At 40.4% G+C, this 17,165-nt stretch overlaps 1 protein-coding gene across 1 annotated transcript in view; it reads left to right on the top strand.

Annotated features, from left to right (window-relative positions):
• The first annotated feature begins 383 nt into the window (after positions 1-383).
• Positions 384-17,165, top strand: part of GRIA2 (glutamate ionotropic receptor AMPA type subunit 2) — a 142,863-nt gene continuing 126,081 nt past the window's right edge. Inside the window, 2 exon segments of the mRNA XM_014551237.2 lie at positions 384-820; positions 1,356-1,496. Coding sequence (XP_014406723.2) covers positions 733-820; positions 1,356-1,496 — 229 coding nt within the window. The 5' untranslated portion in view covers positions 384-732.

The following is a 17,165-nucleotide window of genomic DNA, read 5'->3' as shown; positions in this document are numbered from 1 at the left end:
CGCTGCCTCTGGAACGCGCTGGAGCATCGCGTCCGCCGCGGCGCCAAGGTAGCGCAGGCCGGCGCGGGCGCTGTCCGCGGTGCTGAAAGGCAGAGCCCCGGTGGGCGCGACGGCTCGCGAGACCCGAGGTCTAGCCCTGGGACCGTGGCCGCCAGGCTCGGAGCCCCGCGCGCGCGACGCCTCCTGGGCGGTGCGGGGCTCGCGGTGCGGGGCGGGGGCGGGGATGGGGGCGCGCGCCGGCCGCCCGCCGCGAGCCGCGCACGCGCGCCGGGGACCGCCTGCCCCTCTCTGGGGCTCGGGGCTGTGTGTGTGAGTGTGTGTGTGTGTGTGTGTGTGTGTGTGTGTGTGTGTGTGTGTGTGTATGTGTGCGCGCGCGCGCGTGTGGAGAGGGGAGAGGGAAGAGCGCGCGCGAGGGTGAGTGTGTGAGCGCATGGGAGGGGAGCTGAACATCCGAGGCGCGGGGACCACAGCGGCAGCCCTGCTGAAAACTGCGTCCAGCCAGTCCTCCGGACTTCGGAGCAGGGACCCGGCGTAGGGCAGCGGCACCCACCCGCAGGACCTGGGAGATAGGCATTCTTCTGCCTCCACTTCAGGGTTTTAGCAGTTTGGTGCTCAATTGCTGTCTCAAAATGCAGAGGATCTAATTTGCCGAGGAAAACGGCCAAAGAAGGACGAGGAGGAAAAGGAAACAGAAAAAAAGGGTATTTTGTGGATGCTCTACTTTTCTTGGAAATGCAAAAGATTATGCATATATCTGTCCTCCTTTCTCCTGTTTTATGGGGACTGATTTTTGGTGTCTCTTCTAACAGCATACAGATAGGTAGGTACCCTTTGTGCTCTGCTTTTGAATTGTGCATAATTTGGTTGTAATCTTTGTTCACTGTGGACAAATTAATTCATGTCATGTAGACTTATGTCATACCTTGACTGCATTCCAGATTTAAACTGCCTAGAATATACATGTTTTTCTTAGGATGAAGCAAGGCAAAAGACTATGCCTTTGACATAACAGAGGAAAAGGTCTTCTCATTTCTGACCCCCCCTCCCCCAATTTTTTCCATTCTACCTTAATGGCTTTTCCCCGTTTGTTCAGATTCTCTAGGAGTCTGAATGCAAAGCTTGTGATTACTAGGAAAGGATAGCGTTTCTGGCCACCCACCGTGCCCTGAGACTTCTCCGTGTCCTGACCCCTGGTCTACTGTTTGCATGTTCGCCCCCCCGCTGCCCGGGTCGGCTGATGTGTTTATTCGGCCTATTAGCGTGAATCAGGGACTCCCCGGCAGTCGGGCTCCAGCAGGCTCCCTCCTTCCCCTCCCGGCACTGACACCGTTCTGCTTGGTGTTTGTTCTTTGCAGGGGGGCTGTTTCCCAGGGGCGCCGATCAGGAATACAGTGCATTTCGGGTAGGGATGGTTCAGTTTTCCACTTCGGAGTTCAGGCTGACACCCCACATCGACAATTTGGAGGTAGCAAACAGCTTCGCAGTCACCAATGCTTGTAAGTAATGAATATGCATGCCCTTTCAGGCCGTCCGCTGAAAGCCGGCGAGTGTGAGTGCGGGCCGGTGTGTGTGTGTGTATGTGTGTTTCTGCGTGTCAGCGTGTGGGTGTAGTGACTGCACACGCGCGTGCGTGTGACGGCAGAGGGAGAAAGTGGCTGCAACCTCGGAGACCCCCGCTGGCTGGGGGTGGGGGGAGGAAGCTAAAGGCATTGAAGAGTGTGCGCACTGGGGGCGGGGGTGGGGATGCTGGAGCGGGGGGTTGCGCTTCCTTAGGTTCCGTGGGTTCTAGATTAGCTCGAGTCTTCCAGAGAAGCCCCCCGCCCCTGCGTGCCGGATGGCACCCTGCCCACGGAGAACACGGGGTCCCTGGGGCGCGCCGTCGGGCTCTGGGTAGATCCCACCGGGAATTGCTGATCCCAGACGCCTGCGGCCGGGAATTTAAATCTGCAGGCCCCTCTCCGGGTCACTCTGCGGACCTGCGCGAGCCCTGGATCTCCGCCAAGACCCGCCAAGTTGTAGCCGTGGGTCTGGAGTTGGGCTCTCGGCCGTTACATAAGGCCCACTGAGGGGCGCGGCGGGGTTACGCAGGCCGGGGCGGGCAGGGGTCGGGGGTGCAGGGAGCGCGGTCCTTCCTCGCTGCTCTGGAGCTTCGGGCCAAGTTGCAGGACGATTCTGCCCTGGGCGCCGCGGGCGGCTGGCTCCCCGGCTGGGGCGCTTTGTTACCCTGTCGCGGGGCTCCGGCGGAGGCGGCGGGAGGAGGAGGACCCGAAAGCAGAGGGATGCGCCGAGTTTGGAATCGGGAGAAGTCGCCCATCAGCCATTTTAGTCTTGGCAGCTCTGCGTGTTAGTCCTAGCACTGCCTAGGGCACGCCGCGAAACTCTATCTAGGCTTCAGAGTAATAGGATCCAACCAATTAAGTCTCCAAATGGTTCAATGGAGAGGCCGGCGGGCCCCGGTCCAGGCGCTGCCACCCCCGCGCCGGCGTGGGCAGTGCGGCCGCAGCCGCCGGACCCTCCAGCCCTCTTGCCGGCAGCTGCCATCATTTCCTGCCGACCGAGTTGGGGTGACTCTTTCCTGATTTGAGGTTCTCAGTGTTAATTTCATAGTTGGCAATTTCGAGGTGGGGGGCGGTTTGTAGATGGCTCCCCTCCCGCTGTGGTTGGAACGTGAGGGAGTCAGCGGAAAATTACCACCGAAAAAGCCCGACCGCAGCGTCCCCAAGTTAGACAAATACTGGTGGTTGTCATCGCACTTCCCCGGGTCATATATTACCCTTAATCATGTAGTCCATGGATTAGCTTGATTGTGGTCTCAGGGACATCAGTCCTTTTGTAACTGCTGTCAACCGGATGAATGAAAGAATCAAACAATTTTCTTCGCCTGGTAGAACAGAGGTTGTTATTATGGTCATACGAGATGCTCAGAATTCGATGGTTGAAAAAGAACCTATTTAAGAAGATTTCAGTGCTGTATGTTTTCTTCACATGTTGATACCAAGTGGGAAAAGAAACTGGGGATGATGGGGTGGAGAGACAGAGAGAGAGAGACAGACTTAAGTGGATTTGCAGCTTTAAAAAAATCTCCATGAAAGAATATAAGAATGTCTTGGAAAATTTTAATATATATACATATATGTAAGGAAACAAGTAGCTTCATATTTGAAGGCCTTTATACTTGACCTATTTACCTACTGGATTTAGATTATTCACTTGATTCCATATCAGGTTTCCAGTTTGTTTTTTCACCTGAATTAGGAGTATGACATACATTTGTGCTAAGTATCTGACTGTATGTAATTGTATACTAGTGTGAAAATGCTTTGGAAAGGGATGCACGAACCTAAAACGATGATTATTGGAAGGATGTAGATTTTAAAAACAAGGTGAGAGTAATTGACAGATGTATTTTTTGAGAATGGCCAGTGATGGAGAAATCCCCTCACTGGTTAAAGTACCACAGGGGCCTGGCAGGGAGCAGCTCAGACACAGCTACTGGCTGAAATGAGTATCCTTTCACTCCAAATGCTGAATGGCTGTGCTGGGGCTTTGTAAAGACTAAAGATTATGGCCAGTTTAGGTTAGGAGACTAGTTTAGGTCCTCAGTCCCAATATTTTTGAATAATTTACTTTTAATATAAATCTTTATTGAAATAAGATATGCAGACAGGAAATGTACCTCTTTCAAACACGTATAAATCCATGCATTTCTACAGAATGAATACATCCATCTAATAAGGCATGGATTTCATTTAAAAAAAAAAAACACACGCACACACAATTTAATTTGCTTGACCACAATTCTGGGAAAACGGGAAAATCAAGTCTTCATTTTGCACATATTTTTCTCAGAAAATGGAGCTGAAATAAGAAGTTGCATGTCTACAGATCCCCAAATTACTCCTCCTTGTAGTATTCTATATGGCACTAAAGCAAATTGTGGTGAGGAATCGAATGCATTTTCAAGTTTCTGACATGGGAGTTCTGAACTATGGCCTCTGCAACTCCCGTGTTGTAAGTCATCTTACTGATCGCTGAAGGGAACTGGTGAGGCCCTGAGACTCATCCTAGAGAATATTCTGGAGTTGACATTTTAATTCATTGACTGGACACATCACTTCGTGTGTGTGTGTGTGTGTGTGTGTGTGTGTGTGTGTGTCTGGCTCAGTTTCTTCCTTCCTTTAGGAATTTCACAATCTAGAGTTTGTAAAATGAAATGGAGAGTTCGTAAACCATTTCTTTTTTTTTTTCTACCAAGAGCAATAGAAAATGTAAAATTAGTTTAACTCTTTTCAGAGAGAGAGAGAGATGCTTATATAAACTGCCATCACAAAGTCAGCAGTCACAGATGAATGGCAGTTTTGACTGTCACATTTGTGACGATGAGTTTTGGTCACTTCAGTCCTGCTCAAGATTTTTCTGCAATGCTCAGCCCCTGTTTTCTTGCCTTTTCGGTCGGGGGTTGGGGGGAATCCATGGTTTTTTCCTTTATGAAGTAGAAGCAGCAGCATCCAATATGTTGAGAGCAGAAACCAAAACGACGTTGGTTACCTCCAGAAATCTAAGGAATTCTACTCCTTAGCTCCGGTATTAAAAGGTGATCATCCATCGGCATCATAAAGTACCTCCCGCTTCCTCCCAGTTGAACCATAAAAATCGTATAGGGTTAAATTTAGATATTAAGAAAGTAGAGCTATAAACCTTAATTCTATGATTTCAAACTAGAAGAGATACTAGTTTTCAAATTTAACTGTATTCCTGAGATGGGGGAGTTATTTGGAAACAACTTGCTGGAAAGACCCAGCGGCAAGGGTTAAGGTTATGCAAAGGGAATGCAGCCATTATATTCTGAACTGGGTAAAATGACTATAGGCATGGAGCTGAGATAATGGCAGGACCTCCTTGTTCCCATCCGTTTCCATGGGTACCTGAGGAAATAGACAGATTTCCCATTTCTTTCTTTCTTCCTCTTCCCCCTCCTCCACAAGGCTGTTCAGACCTGACTTTAATATGACAAAATCCATAGAACAAGAGAAATACATACCTAAGACTAGCATCTGATGTGCTTCAACAGCTAAAGCCAGTGATGGGCTTGCAAATTCCTTCCTCCCTTCCTCCCCAGCCCTCTTCAGTATTTGCCTCCAGTTGTGTGGTTGTCACAGAATACATGAATGCTTTTCCCATAGTAATTCCTTTTTTCTGATCTTTTCCCTCCACGCTCTTTCAAATCGTTTCCAAATCCTTGTTGCGTTGATGGCCTTCTCTGTGCCCTGGCCACTATGTCTTGTCTAAGAACTTCAGTCCGAGGATGCGAAGATACTCCAGTGGTTTTTCTACAAAAGCAGTTTATGACAGTAACAGAATGTTTGTGAAATTAATCAATTTGATATTGACCTATGTGTGTACAACACATATATATATATAGTTCAACAAAATCAACAGCAGGTTTTAGGAAAATTCTAAACACTTTTACATTCTAAAAAGTTTTAAACTTTCGTGCTATGCTCATTATTTAAGCTTGTTAAAATAAAGCTGTCTGAAAGGGCTGTGGACCTGGGTATTTGATCACGTAGGTTTGGGAATTAAACGTATTAAATATTAAACGTCCTCTTCAAAATTTTTCCTGTTCCTTTTTGTGCATGACTTTGACAAAGAGCTGTTAGTCTCTTTAGAAATAATTTTATATTTAATTTCATAAAAAATAAATTTACAAAAATATTAAATTTAAAGGAACAGTAGATAAAAATCTACTTTTTCTCGAAGCCAGCAGATGGAGATGTTGGAGAAAATACTGTTCTTTCATAAAACTGTTGCGCATATGAATAGCTTTTGAAACAGTGTAAACATGTTTATTTAGAGAAATTGAAAAAAATATAAATGGCATCTATTTTGCAAAGATTCACTTAAAATGCTGTCTTTCAAAAATAATTCCCAGTGGCTTTTAAGAAGAGTACCTTTGCTTTTATTTTTAAAATAGTTTATCTTAAATGTCCTTGTGAATTTGCTTCATAAAGAAATTCAGGAACAGCATTGATTATAAACGTTCTTGGAAGAGAGAATTCTAAAAATATATTTTTTTTTCGGCTTTTTAACCTTGATTCTTCAGATTATCTTTTAAGGTATATTCTTATCCCTGAATTTTAGTCATGAATTATTGAAATTGTATATCTGTGTTCATCAAATTAATTGATACTTACTAAACCTTTTTTATTACACTTTGCATGAATTCGACTGCGTGTGTGTGGTTTTAAATTGTGAGTAGTTGTAGATTGGCTGGGCTATCGTGTTTTGTCGTTTTGTTGAGGCATTTACAAAAGCTTGGAGTTACCTACTTTAATATATGCAAAAGTTTCGTAAAACCGGAATCAACCTGGATGCTGTTAAGCGATCATGAGAATTCATGCTGTGAAGAAACCCAAGAACACATGTACCAGGACACAATCTCTTACAATGTGGGGTACGAATCCTCAGTTATCATCAACTGGAGGTTACAAAGAGTGAAACAGCTCTTTATACGGCAGAATAATTAATTTGTCATTGGCCTTTTTAGAGTTAAGCTTTCAGACTTCATGTGTCACAAGAGAATTCAAGAAAACTAATACACAACACTAAATGGAAATCAAAGAATGGGGTTGGTTGAAATATTCTGTTTAGGATATGAGAAACTAAGCATTTACATAAAAATTACTGTGTGAAACTGTGGAAGCTTAGAATTAATAGGATTTTATTCCTATACTATTCCTTTTTGAGGTCTTGCTGGTTTCAGTCAGCTGATCAGGTGGTGGGGAGCATTTCGCATTCATGTCAGGCTTTAAAATTGGTAGGGTCACTGTGCGGGGACATCCTGATCGCAGAATGCAGATCCATGCCAGAGCCCAGGTCCTCTCAGAATCTCCTCCAGTAACACTTAACACGCGTTCAAACTTCCTTGAGCCCTGACAAGTTTCAGGAAGGCTATAGAAGACCAGTTGTTTCCTGTTATGATTGACTTTTCAAGGAGTGTGGGTTTTTTTTTCCTCCTCTTCCTCTTTTCCCTTGGGGGGAAAAAAGTCAATAGAAGTGCTTAATCTGCAGAGCAAATGCTATTACAGGAAATAAACCTAAATTGAAATAGACTTTTTTTTTTTAAAGTGAGCAGAGGCTATATTACACAGAGCAAAAACCTTGTAAGTTCTCCAGACACAATTAAAATATTAGTCTTTTTCTTATGACAATTTTCATTCAGAATTTCTGAGGTTGTCTCTAATGATCTGAATGACTAATGGCCAAATGTCTTAAATGACTTGCCTCTTCAATACAATAGGAAAATTAGTTGTTGAATTCTAAGTTAAAAATCTGAAAATCCCCCCCCCCCCAATTTCAAAATTTTCAAACACTAAAATGTTTTTCAAAGCAGATTTCACTAATTTGGGGAGAAAAAAAGGATGGTGTTCATACAGTGGTGTCTGTTGGTAGTTGAATGCCTGGTTTTTTTTTGGTACTATTCAAAGTAATTTGTCATTTTTTTATACTTTTAATTTATAGAATGAAAACGTTTAAAAATTCACATGGAAAATGAAAACGTGCCTTTCTTAAAGGTAGAATCATGCCTCTGTTGGCTTTGTATCCTTCAGGGTTATTTACCTAATCAGCAGATTTAATATTATAGCAGCATTTCCTGTTACAGAATTAAGCTTTTTAAAGTCAGAATGTTGCGCTCACTCTACAGTTAGATTTCAGATGAAACAGTTTACTTGGTATCTGCCTCAGCTCCTATTTCGACAGAGGTGTGATACATGTTTCACTTTCATCCATGAGACAGATGTGTTCAAAGCTATTACCTTTAACCCGACTTTGCTGTATGTTAAAATGATCTGCTAACATACATATGTTAGACGGTGCAGAAGGCATGTTGCAGGTGGTTGGAATACAGGACCTGGTCCTCAGGGCTCTGACAGAGGTGAATGACTAATATATAGTTTAAGGTTAAAGACGATTTTAAAATTTAGAGTCTTAAGTTTATACTGTATAGCACAGGTAACTATATTTGATATCTTGTAGTAGCTTACAGTGGGAAAGAATATGAAAACAAATATATGTACATTCATATATGATTGAAGCATTGTGCTGTACACCAGAAATGGACACAACACTATAAACTGACTATACTTCAATTAAAAAAAGAAGTAAAAATATTTTGTGCCTTGACATTTATAAGAATCTTTAACTGAATAGAACAGATAGATTGGGGGGAGGGAGCTCATTACAGGAAGGGAATTATGGGAAGGTAGTTTCTTAGGTGGTTTATTTTTCATTTCTTTTACAGTTTCTCAAATGACATAGACCCCTCATGATTTTACTATTTAGATTGTTACTCAGAATTTTACTTTATAGTTTTATATAGTTTATTTATGGATATGTTATGTTAAGATCTACATGTTTTCCTGATTAGTTTAGTATTTAAAATATGAGCGCAAACTGGATGGAGTTGAGAAATGCCTGAATTCTAATTTGTCTTTCATACTTTGAATAGGGCATCACATTTCTATGGAGCTATTTACCCTTCGTGTAAAATTAATTTCAAACTATAAATACTACAGAATTCACTTATTTTATGCTGCTCTGATACTTCCACTGTGATCGAATTTCAGTGAACCTTGGAAGATACCCATTGAATGCAAATATTTTTAGTTTAATCTTTATAAAAACCCAATGATATTGATGGAAGTGATAGAAATATGTTTATAGAAACTGAGCATACTCCGTGCTAATTCCTCATCTCTGTAACAGACTATGGCCTTAGTCAGTGATTTCTAACTTCAGCATAAAATTAAGTGAAACTCATGTTACGTAATTTCATATAAAAAAAGGTTTCCTCAACCCATAAACCTCTTGGCTTTGCACCCAAATACTATTCTCTTTCAGATTTAGTACTCATTCTACAATTTCTCTAGCATTAGTATTTGGTCTACTGTGGTCAGTCAGCAATGTGATTATGTATTTCTTGTTACTTTTGCAAGAATAAATGGCTAGTGTGAGCATTTTGAAATAAGTATTTTTCAGGCCAAAAGGAAAAAAAGAAAATTTCTTTGTAGCAGCTTGAAATTTACAAGATTTCTTAAAGTGTGGAAAGGGGACCTTGGACAAGTAGGAAAAACTCCAAGAGGCAGCGTAACTTGGTGTCCTGGGCAGGGGAGGAGGAGGAATTTGGAACTGGGAATTTCTTGTCTTTTTTCTTTTCTTTCTGTGTAAGCTTCCGATTGACTTGGTGTTTGGTTAGTTCGCACAGGCACGGTCAGGCTTCTCCACTAGCACTGAGCTCCTGTCAAACAGTGAATTCTTATCATAATACTACTTCAGACACATATTTCTATTAACTACTTCTGGGGGAAACCAGAAGGAAAAGAGACATTCTGGATTCCTCATAGGCAGATATACCAATTTCAGGCCCTTTGTTGTTTTGGGTTGGTAAAAAAAAAGACCTTCATGGTATAATTATGAGCTTAACATATTGACTGAAAAGTCTTGGGACACATTGTAGATAAAAACATGTCATATGGAACCCACTACTAGAATTCGAGTTTATGAGAGTCACAATAAGCTTTATCTCCTGCTCGGAGTTCCTGAGATGTAGCAACTCCAGAACTGCTGATAACAGCTTCCCCGACTTATCAGGAGAACGCAGAAAAATTTGTCTTTTAGTTTATGTTATCTGGTGGGGACACAGTTTACCTCTTTCACATTTAGATAATGGTTTTAACAATCTGAGACATATTTTAAAATACGTTAGTATGTCTTACAGGAGTATTTCACAGAATTAATGATGCTTCTCGAACCATATATAAGTTTATTTGTCATTAAAGTTAATTATGCAAACAATTATTACAGGGCAATTTGGGACTGAAATGAGTAGCTCGTCTGAAGATTAAAAGGTAGAGGGGGGTCCGTTTACTTAATTTGTTGGAGAACACTGTCACAGACGTTTTAGTGGTACTGATTTGGGACATTTTGAATGTATTCCTGAAGGCATTCACGTGAGCTATTTATTGTGAATTGCAGATTTTAAAGGGACCGTCTGTTTTCAACAATCCCGCTATCACAGAAGTAGCTCCTGCAATTCCACAGCAGAAGGAGGCTTCCTCTAAAAAAAAAAAAAAAAAAAAAAACTCTCTCCTCCTCACAAGCACTTGGCAAAGAAAGTTCTGGAAGCGACGATCTCTAGGGGTGGTTGGCAACGTGTGCGCGCTAGTTTTTCTTGGAAGACAGATTTCAGTTTAGGGAATGATTTTTTTCTCTACTCATGCCTTCTCTTGTGTCAGGGAGGAATGGAAAGACTTCAGTCTTGTTTTTAGTTTATGCATGAAATGGAGCTACTGAGATGCAACATTCCCAAGCGCTTTCCCAGTGTACAGCTTGATCTGTTTTACCCGTTTCTTAGTTCTCACTAGTTTACAGTGTTGTTACTAATTTACATCTGGAGAGGACATTTTAGGAACAGAGGCAATGATTAAGAGAAGATATCAAGGACATTTAAAAACATTTCTTAAATTGTTTTTGCTTTTTTGGGGGGGTTTGGGGAATTAGGCTTATTTATTTATTTTTAGAGGAGGTACTGGGGATTGAACATAGGAACTCATGCACGTTAAGCGTGTGCTGTACCACAGAGACACACCCTCCCCTCAGAGAGGATGTCAAGGAGCTAGAGAGTTTTGGTATTTTGATGGGAAGCACTGAAAATCCTGATCTTTTTCTCTTGGAAGACAGACAAGTCAAGAATTTTCATTTTATTTTATTTTTAAACATTTTTTATTGAGTTACAGTCATTTTACAATGTTGTGTCAAATTCCAGTGTAGAGCACAATTTTTTTAGTTGTACATGAACATACATATATTCATTGTCACATTTTTTTCCACTGTGAGCCACCACAAGATCTTGTATACATTTCCCTGTGCTATACAGTATAATCTTATTTATCTATTCTGCATATGCCTGTCAGTATCTACAAATTTTGAAATCCCAGGGAATTTTCATTTTAGTGATAAACATGGGAGTGTTTAAAAAATGTTTGCGTCTTTGCAGTTTGCAGCCCCGATGTCTTGGGACACAGAATAGCATTCCTTATGAGTCAGAACGTGGAATGGAATCCTGGTCCTAATATTAATGTGTGACACTGGACAAGTTGTTTAACGTGGCTCCACCTTTGTAAAAGGGAGTCACACCTTATAGGATGGTTTTGAAGAGACGCATAGGCATAAAACTCTGTGCACTGTGTTAGGTACATCTAGGTGCTTGGAGACGAGTGGACTTTTATCACCTTCTGTGCTGGGATCTTGGGATAATTTGGATAAGCATTTGCCACAGGAGGCAGGAGGACAAAGAAGAATGCATTTCTCATTTCTCGTTGGAATCTTTTTCTGCTGTTTTGTCTACAAGGGCTGGACTGTTTGGTGACCAAGAAGGGACTAACCCAGTAAACCACATAAGCCACTTAAAGATACGTGTAGTGCACTACCTTATGAGACTGGTCTTTCAAAGCTGGGATGCTGAAACTGGAGCGTTTCTCCATCTCTTCCTTCATCCCATATCACTTACACCAGGATGTTCAGCAGCGTGGAACTCTTCCATCCCCTGTGAACATAATTAAGATCTCTCCACACATTGTCCAACTGTGCACATTATAGATTCCTCGTGGTTTACCTCACTTGATTAACTAAATTATATTTATTTAAATGAAAAGTAGACAAAGAGAACACAAAGGCAAATAAGGGTTTGAATGTGATTCAAAACTGTATGATACAATGCAGGTTTCTTCCTCTTTGTAGGATGAGGCTGTTTCCTCATGCTGTCTGATACTGTTATTAGGGGCTTAAATGAGAAAATAAATGCCTTGGTTCATTTGTCATAATTGATCCAAATATTCCCTTTTCCCTATAACTCAGCCCTTTACCAGGGACTGAACAGCATGCTCGGAGCAAAGGAGGAGAGTAAAATGAAAATTCTTGCCTTCAGAGAGCCTATATCTCTGCCCGCTTTATATTGATGGATAACTTTTATCTTTTCAGAACGCGTCCTAGCTCTTTGGTCTTCCCTGTAGCTCTGTAAAGCTTATAGGATAAATGGAATGATGATTATACCCGTTCTCAGATGGGAAAACAGAAATGTAGGTGAATTGCTCTAAGCTACTGTGAGACCTGTGGAGGACCTTCTAGAAAACCAGTCTGCTGCCCCCTGGGTCAGAGGTTTTCGCCAGCATCCAGGTGGGTATGATGCAGCCAGTACATTGGTTTGGAATTCTGGCTGCCACGTGCACGGATTGTGTGACTTTGTGTGTGTCAGTTAAACTTGCTAATCCTGTTTCCTCCTCTGTAAAATGGGGGTCATTTTCATACCCGCCTCCTAACGTAATTGTCAGATTTAGATGAGAATTGTTGCCTTGTATAATATAGTGATTAATGTTGCTAATTTCAGTGGTTTCCAATCCCCCTGAGTGCCTATTAATTACCTACACTTTTAGCTGCGTGGAGGAGGACACAGTGGCTAAGAGGAGCTGACAGTTCTCTACGTCATTTTCAAATGAATAAGGTTCTTTCATACAACCATTCGAGCTCAGACTAGAGAATAGGGTTTATTCTGTTATCATTTTAGGATACTGGTGAGTTTTTAATGATCCCCCAAGCCCTCTATTCAACAGATAAACAGTAAGAACTGAAAATCACGTGTAAGTTAACAAAATGTAGGTTCTGGTTAGCATGAGGTGTGAACATCTGGACTGTTCGGTCACCCCTCCCACCATCAGGATCTATGAGGGCGGCTGTTTCTTGTGAAGAGGGTGATGTTATACATGGGACAGGTTCCTTGTGACTGCTCCAGCTTCTTCCCTGTAGACCAGTTGTCTGCATCTTATTGCTGGTCCCTAGGCCCTCTGTCATCTTCCTTGACAGTTCCTTCCTCAGCACGAATAAGGGAGGCTCTTTTGGCCCGTCCCTTGCCTGTTAGGTCTCAAGATTGAAAAATGTTCAAATAATTACTTGTCCAGAGATTACTTCCTTTGGACACTGGAGAAACACTTTTATTTTTTAAGGGGGAGGTAATTAGGTTTATTTATTTATTTTAATGAAGGTACTGGGGATTGAACCCAGGACCTCGTGCATGCTAAGCATGTGCTCTACCACTGAGCTCTACCCTACCCCCTGGAGAGACACTTTTTGGGGAGATGAGATCACTGATCATGAGTCAAAATACTTCATTTAGAATGACAATCTCCATGTCCATCCATGTTGCTGCAAATGGCATTATTTTATTCTTTTTTATGGCTGAGTAGTGTTCCATTATATAAATATACCACATCTATTTTATCTAATCGTCTGTCAGTGGACATTTAGGTTGGCTCCATGTCTTGGGTATTGTAAGCAGTGTTGCTGTGAACATTGCGGTGCATGTATCTTTGTTTAGGTTCCCTCTGGGTGTATGGCCAGGAGTAGGATTGACACAACATTGAAAACTGACTATATTTCAATTAAAAAAAAAAAAAAAAATATATATATATATATATATATATATATATACACAAAAAAAATAAGGAAGTATCGTGAATAAGCTCAATTTTTTCTTAGTTTATGAACAGTTCACTCCCTCATTCTGTGATGACTTTTGTTCGTCTTACGCTCCTTCACATTGCAGTGAACAGCAGCATGGCTGCTCTTTAATGGAGTGTGGCGAGAACTGGGTCACAATGACTCTTTGAAAGCAAATCCATCTATTTACAAGATAGTGTTATATTGGTGACTTTGGATTTGGGCCTGAAGTAGAAAACATGGGAAAAACTCAAATGCTTGTCTTCAGAATGCTTCTGTCTACGATGTCTGTGTGCATCAAAAACTATCACAAGATCTTCTTTCTTCACCTCCTTCCTCAGACTCTTAGGATTCATCTGTTTAAAGCCAGTCTCTTAGGTAATGTCTCAGGTGACAAAGAACAAGAGAAGTTTCTGTGTTGGAAATTATTTATGAGTGCAGAAGTTTTTTAGGGGGTCAAAAGTAGCAGTTAATCTGGGTCAGTGACATGCTTTCTTATTATTTTAGAATGTGTAGTGTAGTCATTGTTTCTAGAGCATTTATAAATATCATCCTGTATCTTGGAACTCGATTTGAATCAAAGTGTCTTCAGAGCAGACATGGTGGTTCCCAAAATTATGAAGAAAATATAAAAGCTGAAAAATTGTTGTCTTGCATACTGATGTAGAATATATTGTTGAAAAATGGGACAGCTAAATGAGGAACTAGTGATATTAACAGTGATGTGAATTATAGATCTTTCAAAAACAATTTTAATTTTAATTTTTGAATCAGATTTGGAGATGATGATTTATATTTTATTTCGCAAGTTTTCCTTTTTTTTTTTTCGTTTCTCTGCCAAAGGCTCTTCAATTCAGTTTGAGATAGCACAGACTACTGAAATTGCTGGATAGTCTTTATAAATTAATTTCATGCAACTATATAATTTAGTTATTATAAATACTATTTTATCTTGTTACTGAAGAAACAAGTTGCAGGTTTTACAATAATATGTTGCATAAAATACTAAAAATGTTGATGCATGTAGTTATTTTGAATAATCCAGAAGACATTCACACCTTGCTAATTCTCTTGTAATGTTAAAACAGATTTTATATAAGCTAAACTTGGAGTATTTTAACAGTTTGAAAATTTCAGGTGACAAAATCTTGATTATCTGAAAAAAATTGATTCAGTTTTAACACATATTAAAATATAAATTAATGGAAATATTCACAATAGCATTTGGGTGTTGTGAGTGATTTAAAACTTAAAACATGCAAAAATTAGAATTTAGATTCTTAAAGTTTATATTTTGAAGTTTAAACATTATGACAGAAGTAACTCACACATACGGTGATTTTTAAACACTGTAAAAGGGGATGTAATAAATACTATCTATGTCTTTCCTCCTCCAATCCCACTTTTCTCGGATAATCACCAGCAGTGGTTCCTGGAAATGCTAGCATCCTGCACTCAGTGTTCTTTCTGTGTCTTAAGGGGCTCGGAGACCTCTTTTATCTGCACAGAGAGTGTCCCGTGCTTCTGTCTTTACTGCCTGCTGTTCTGTTGTCATTCAGCCCTTTGGTGATGACTGTTTCCATCTTTCCCCGACTGTCTTAATCATGTCTGCAAGTGGGGTTGCAGAATCGATTTCTATGAGTGGAATAACCGAGTCAAAGATGTTTGCAGTTAAAATGTTGCTAAATATTCAAAACGGATCTATTGATTTACATTCCTACCCAGAGTGTGTGTGTGCCTGTTCTCACGTACTCGCATTAGCGATGGGTGATGTTCACCTTTTTTAGGCTTTGCTACTGCTGTTTCACTGCTGAAACTTACAGTGATGAGCATCGACTGAAGTCAAGTGTTTCTCACCACGTTATCTGCATTTCTCTGTGTGTGTGTGTGTGTGTGTGTGTGTGTGTGCGCGCGCTCACGGACCTGGCCTTGCCCAGTTTTCTCTTGGGTTGTGGGTCTATTACTTACTGATACAACATACATGAAAGTAACATGGATACAACATACGTGAAAGTAACATGGATACAACATGTGTGAAAGTAACACACATGTCACGTGGTGTAGCTGTTTTACCCAGACTTTGTTTTTCTTTTAACCTGTTCGTGATTTTCTAGACTCCTGATTTCTGTTCATACTTTTTAAGAATACATATAGTCTTTTCTTCCAGCTTTATTGAGGTATAATTGGCAAATAAAACTGTAATACATTTAAAGTATACAATGTAATGATTTGAATTACGTATCCATTCTGAAAGGATTTCTACAATTGAGTTACTTAACACATCTATCGCCTCACCTATTTACTTCTTTGGGGGAGAGAATATATTTTGGAAAGATTAATTTTCTTAAATTTCAGTTCTACAATACAGCATTATTAGCGATATTCATCATGTTATACATTAGATCTCATGTCTTATTCCTCTTGTAACTGAAAGCTTTTGTACACTTTTGTGAACCTTTTTCCATTTCCCCCACTCTCCAGCCCCTGGCAAGCATCATTCTAGTCTGTTTTTAATGAGTTCAATTTTTTGTTTGTTTGTTTAGATTCCATATATAAGTGACAGCATGATGTATTTGTCTTTCTCTTACTAAGAATACATATATTCTTAAATTTTCTTTAGTCAGCTTCAGAAATTGCATATTTTATTTCTTCAAGATTTTTGTGCCTTGCTCAGGAAGACTTCCTGTTCCAGGTTGTTTAAAGAAAGAAAACATCCTTTGGTTTAATACCCATCCTATTTTGGCTTCATGATTCAAAATGAATCTTTGATTCATCTGGATTTTGGGGGGATAAACACTAAAGTCAGGATATAGCTGCTGCTGCTTCTTCTTCTTCTTTTCTTTCACAAGGTTAGCCTGAGTTCACAGCATGGACATTTTTTTTCCTCCTTGATTTGAAATGGCACAAGATCTTTTTCTTGTATAAATAGTTCCTTAAGGATTTCAAGACAAACAGGGAATTTACACAGAAAATGAAATAAACAAGATTAAAACTCTATTACAGGCAATACAGGCAAAGGAATGCAAAGTTCTGCAAGACACTTGTTTCCCAAAAATGCTGTTGCTATAAAAAATTGCTTCTGTACCACTGTGGTCTCAGATCAATAAAGGAGGACGTTAGACCTGACTGTTCACTGAGCCCAGAGGGATAAATGAAGATTTTGTTATGTTTTTGGCTTGCGTCACGGCCTCATATCACTTAAATGGACTGCTGGTTTTACATATTTATAACTCATGTCAAGGTTTAAGTCATAGGTTATGATTATGACTTGGTTTCGAACGTCACTTTGAACTTGACTCTGTAGCAATCCCTATGTTCACAGATGGAATGTTACAGCCAGAGACTGCAGTCCACACGCACTAAACAAAGGTAAAGAATTCAGATGCTTGTGGTTTGATTAACTAACGTATAGTTTTATCCTCAATTTAAAAAATAGTTTAAAAAAAGTCGAATATCAAGCTGTTTAAGTTATACATCTGATTTAAACTGGAGTACTAAATAAAATGCCAAAATGTTACTCTCATCAGTAAATACTTCCACTTTGTTTTATGGTATATAACAGGCACTGTGTATTTTTGGCCCAACATCAAGGAATTTATAAATCTTTAATAACT

Source organism: Camelus ferus, chromosome 2 (assembly GCF_009834535.1).
Source record: "Camelus ferus isolate YT-003-E chromosome 2, BCGSAC_Cfer_1.0, whole genome shotgun sequence".
NCBI classification, from domain to species: domain Eukaryota; kingdom Metazoa; phylum Chordata; class Mammalia; order Artiodactyla; family Camelidae; genus Camelus; species Camelus ferus.
Note: the sequence above shows the minus strand (reverse complement) of the source record. Positions and strands in the feature narration are given on the sequence as shown.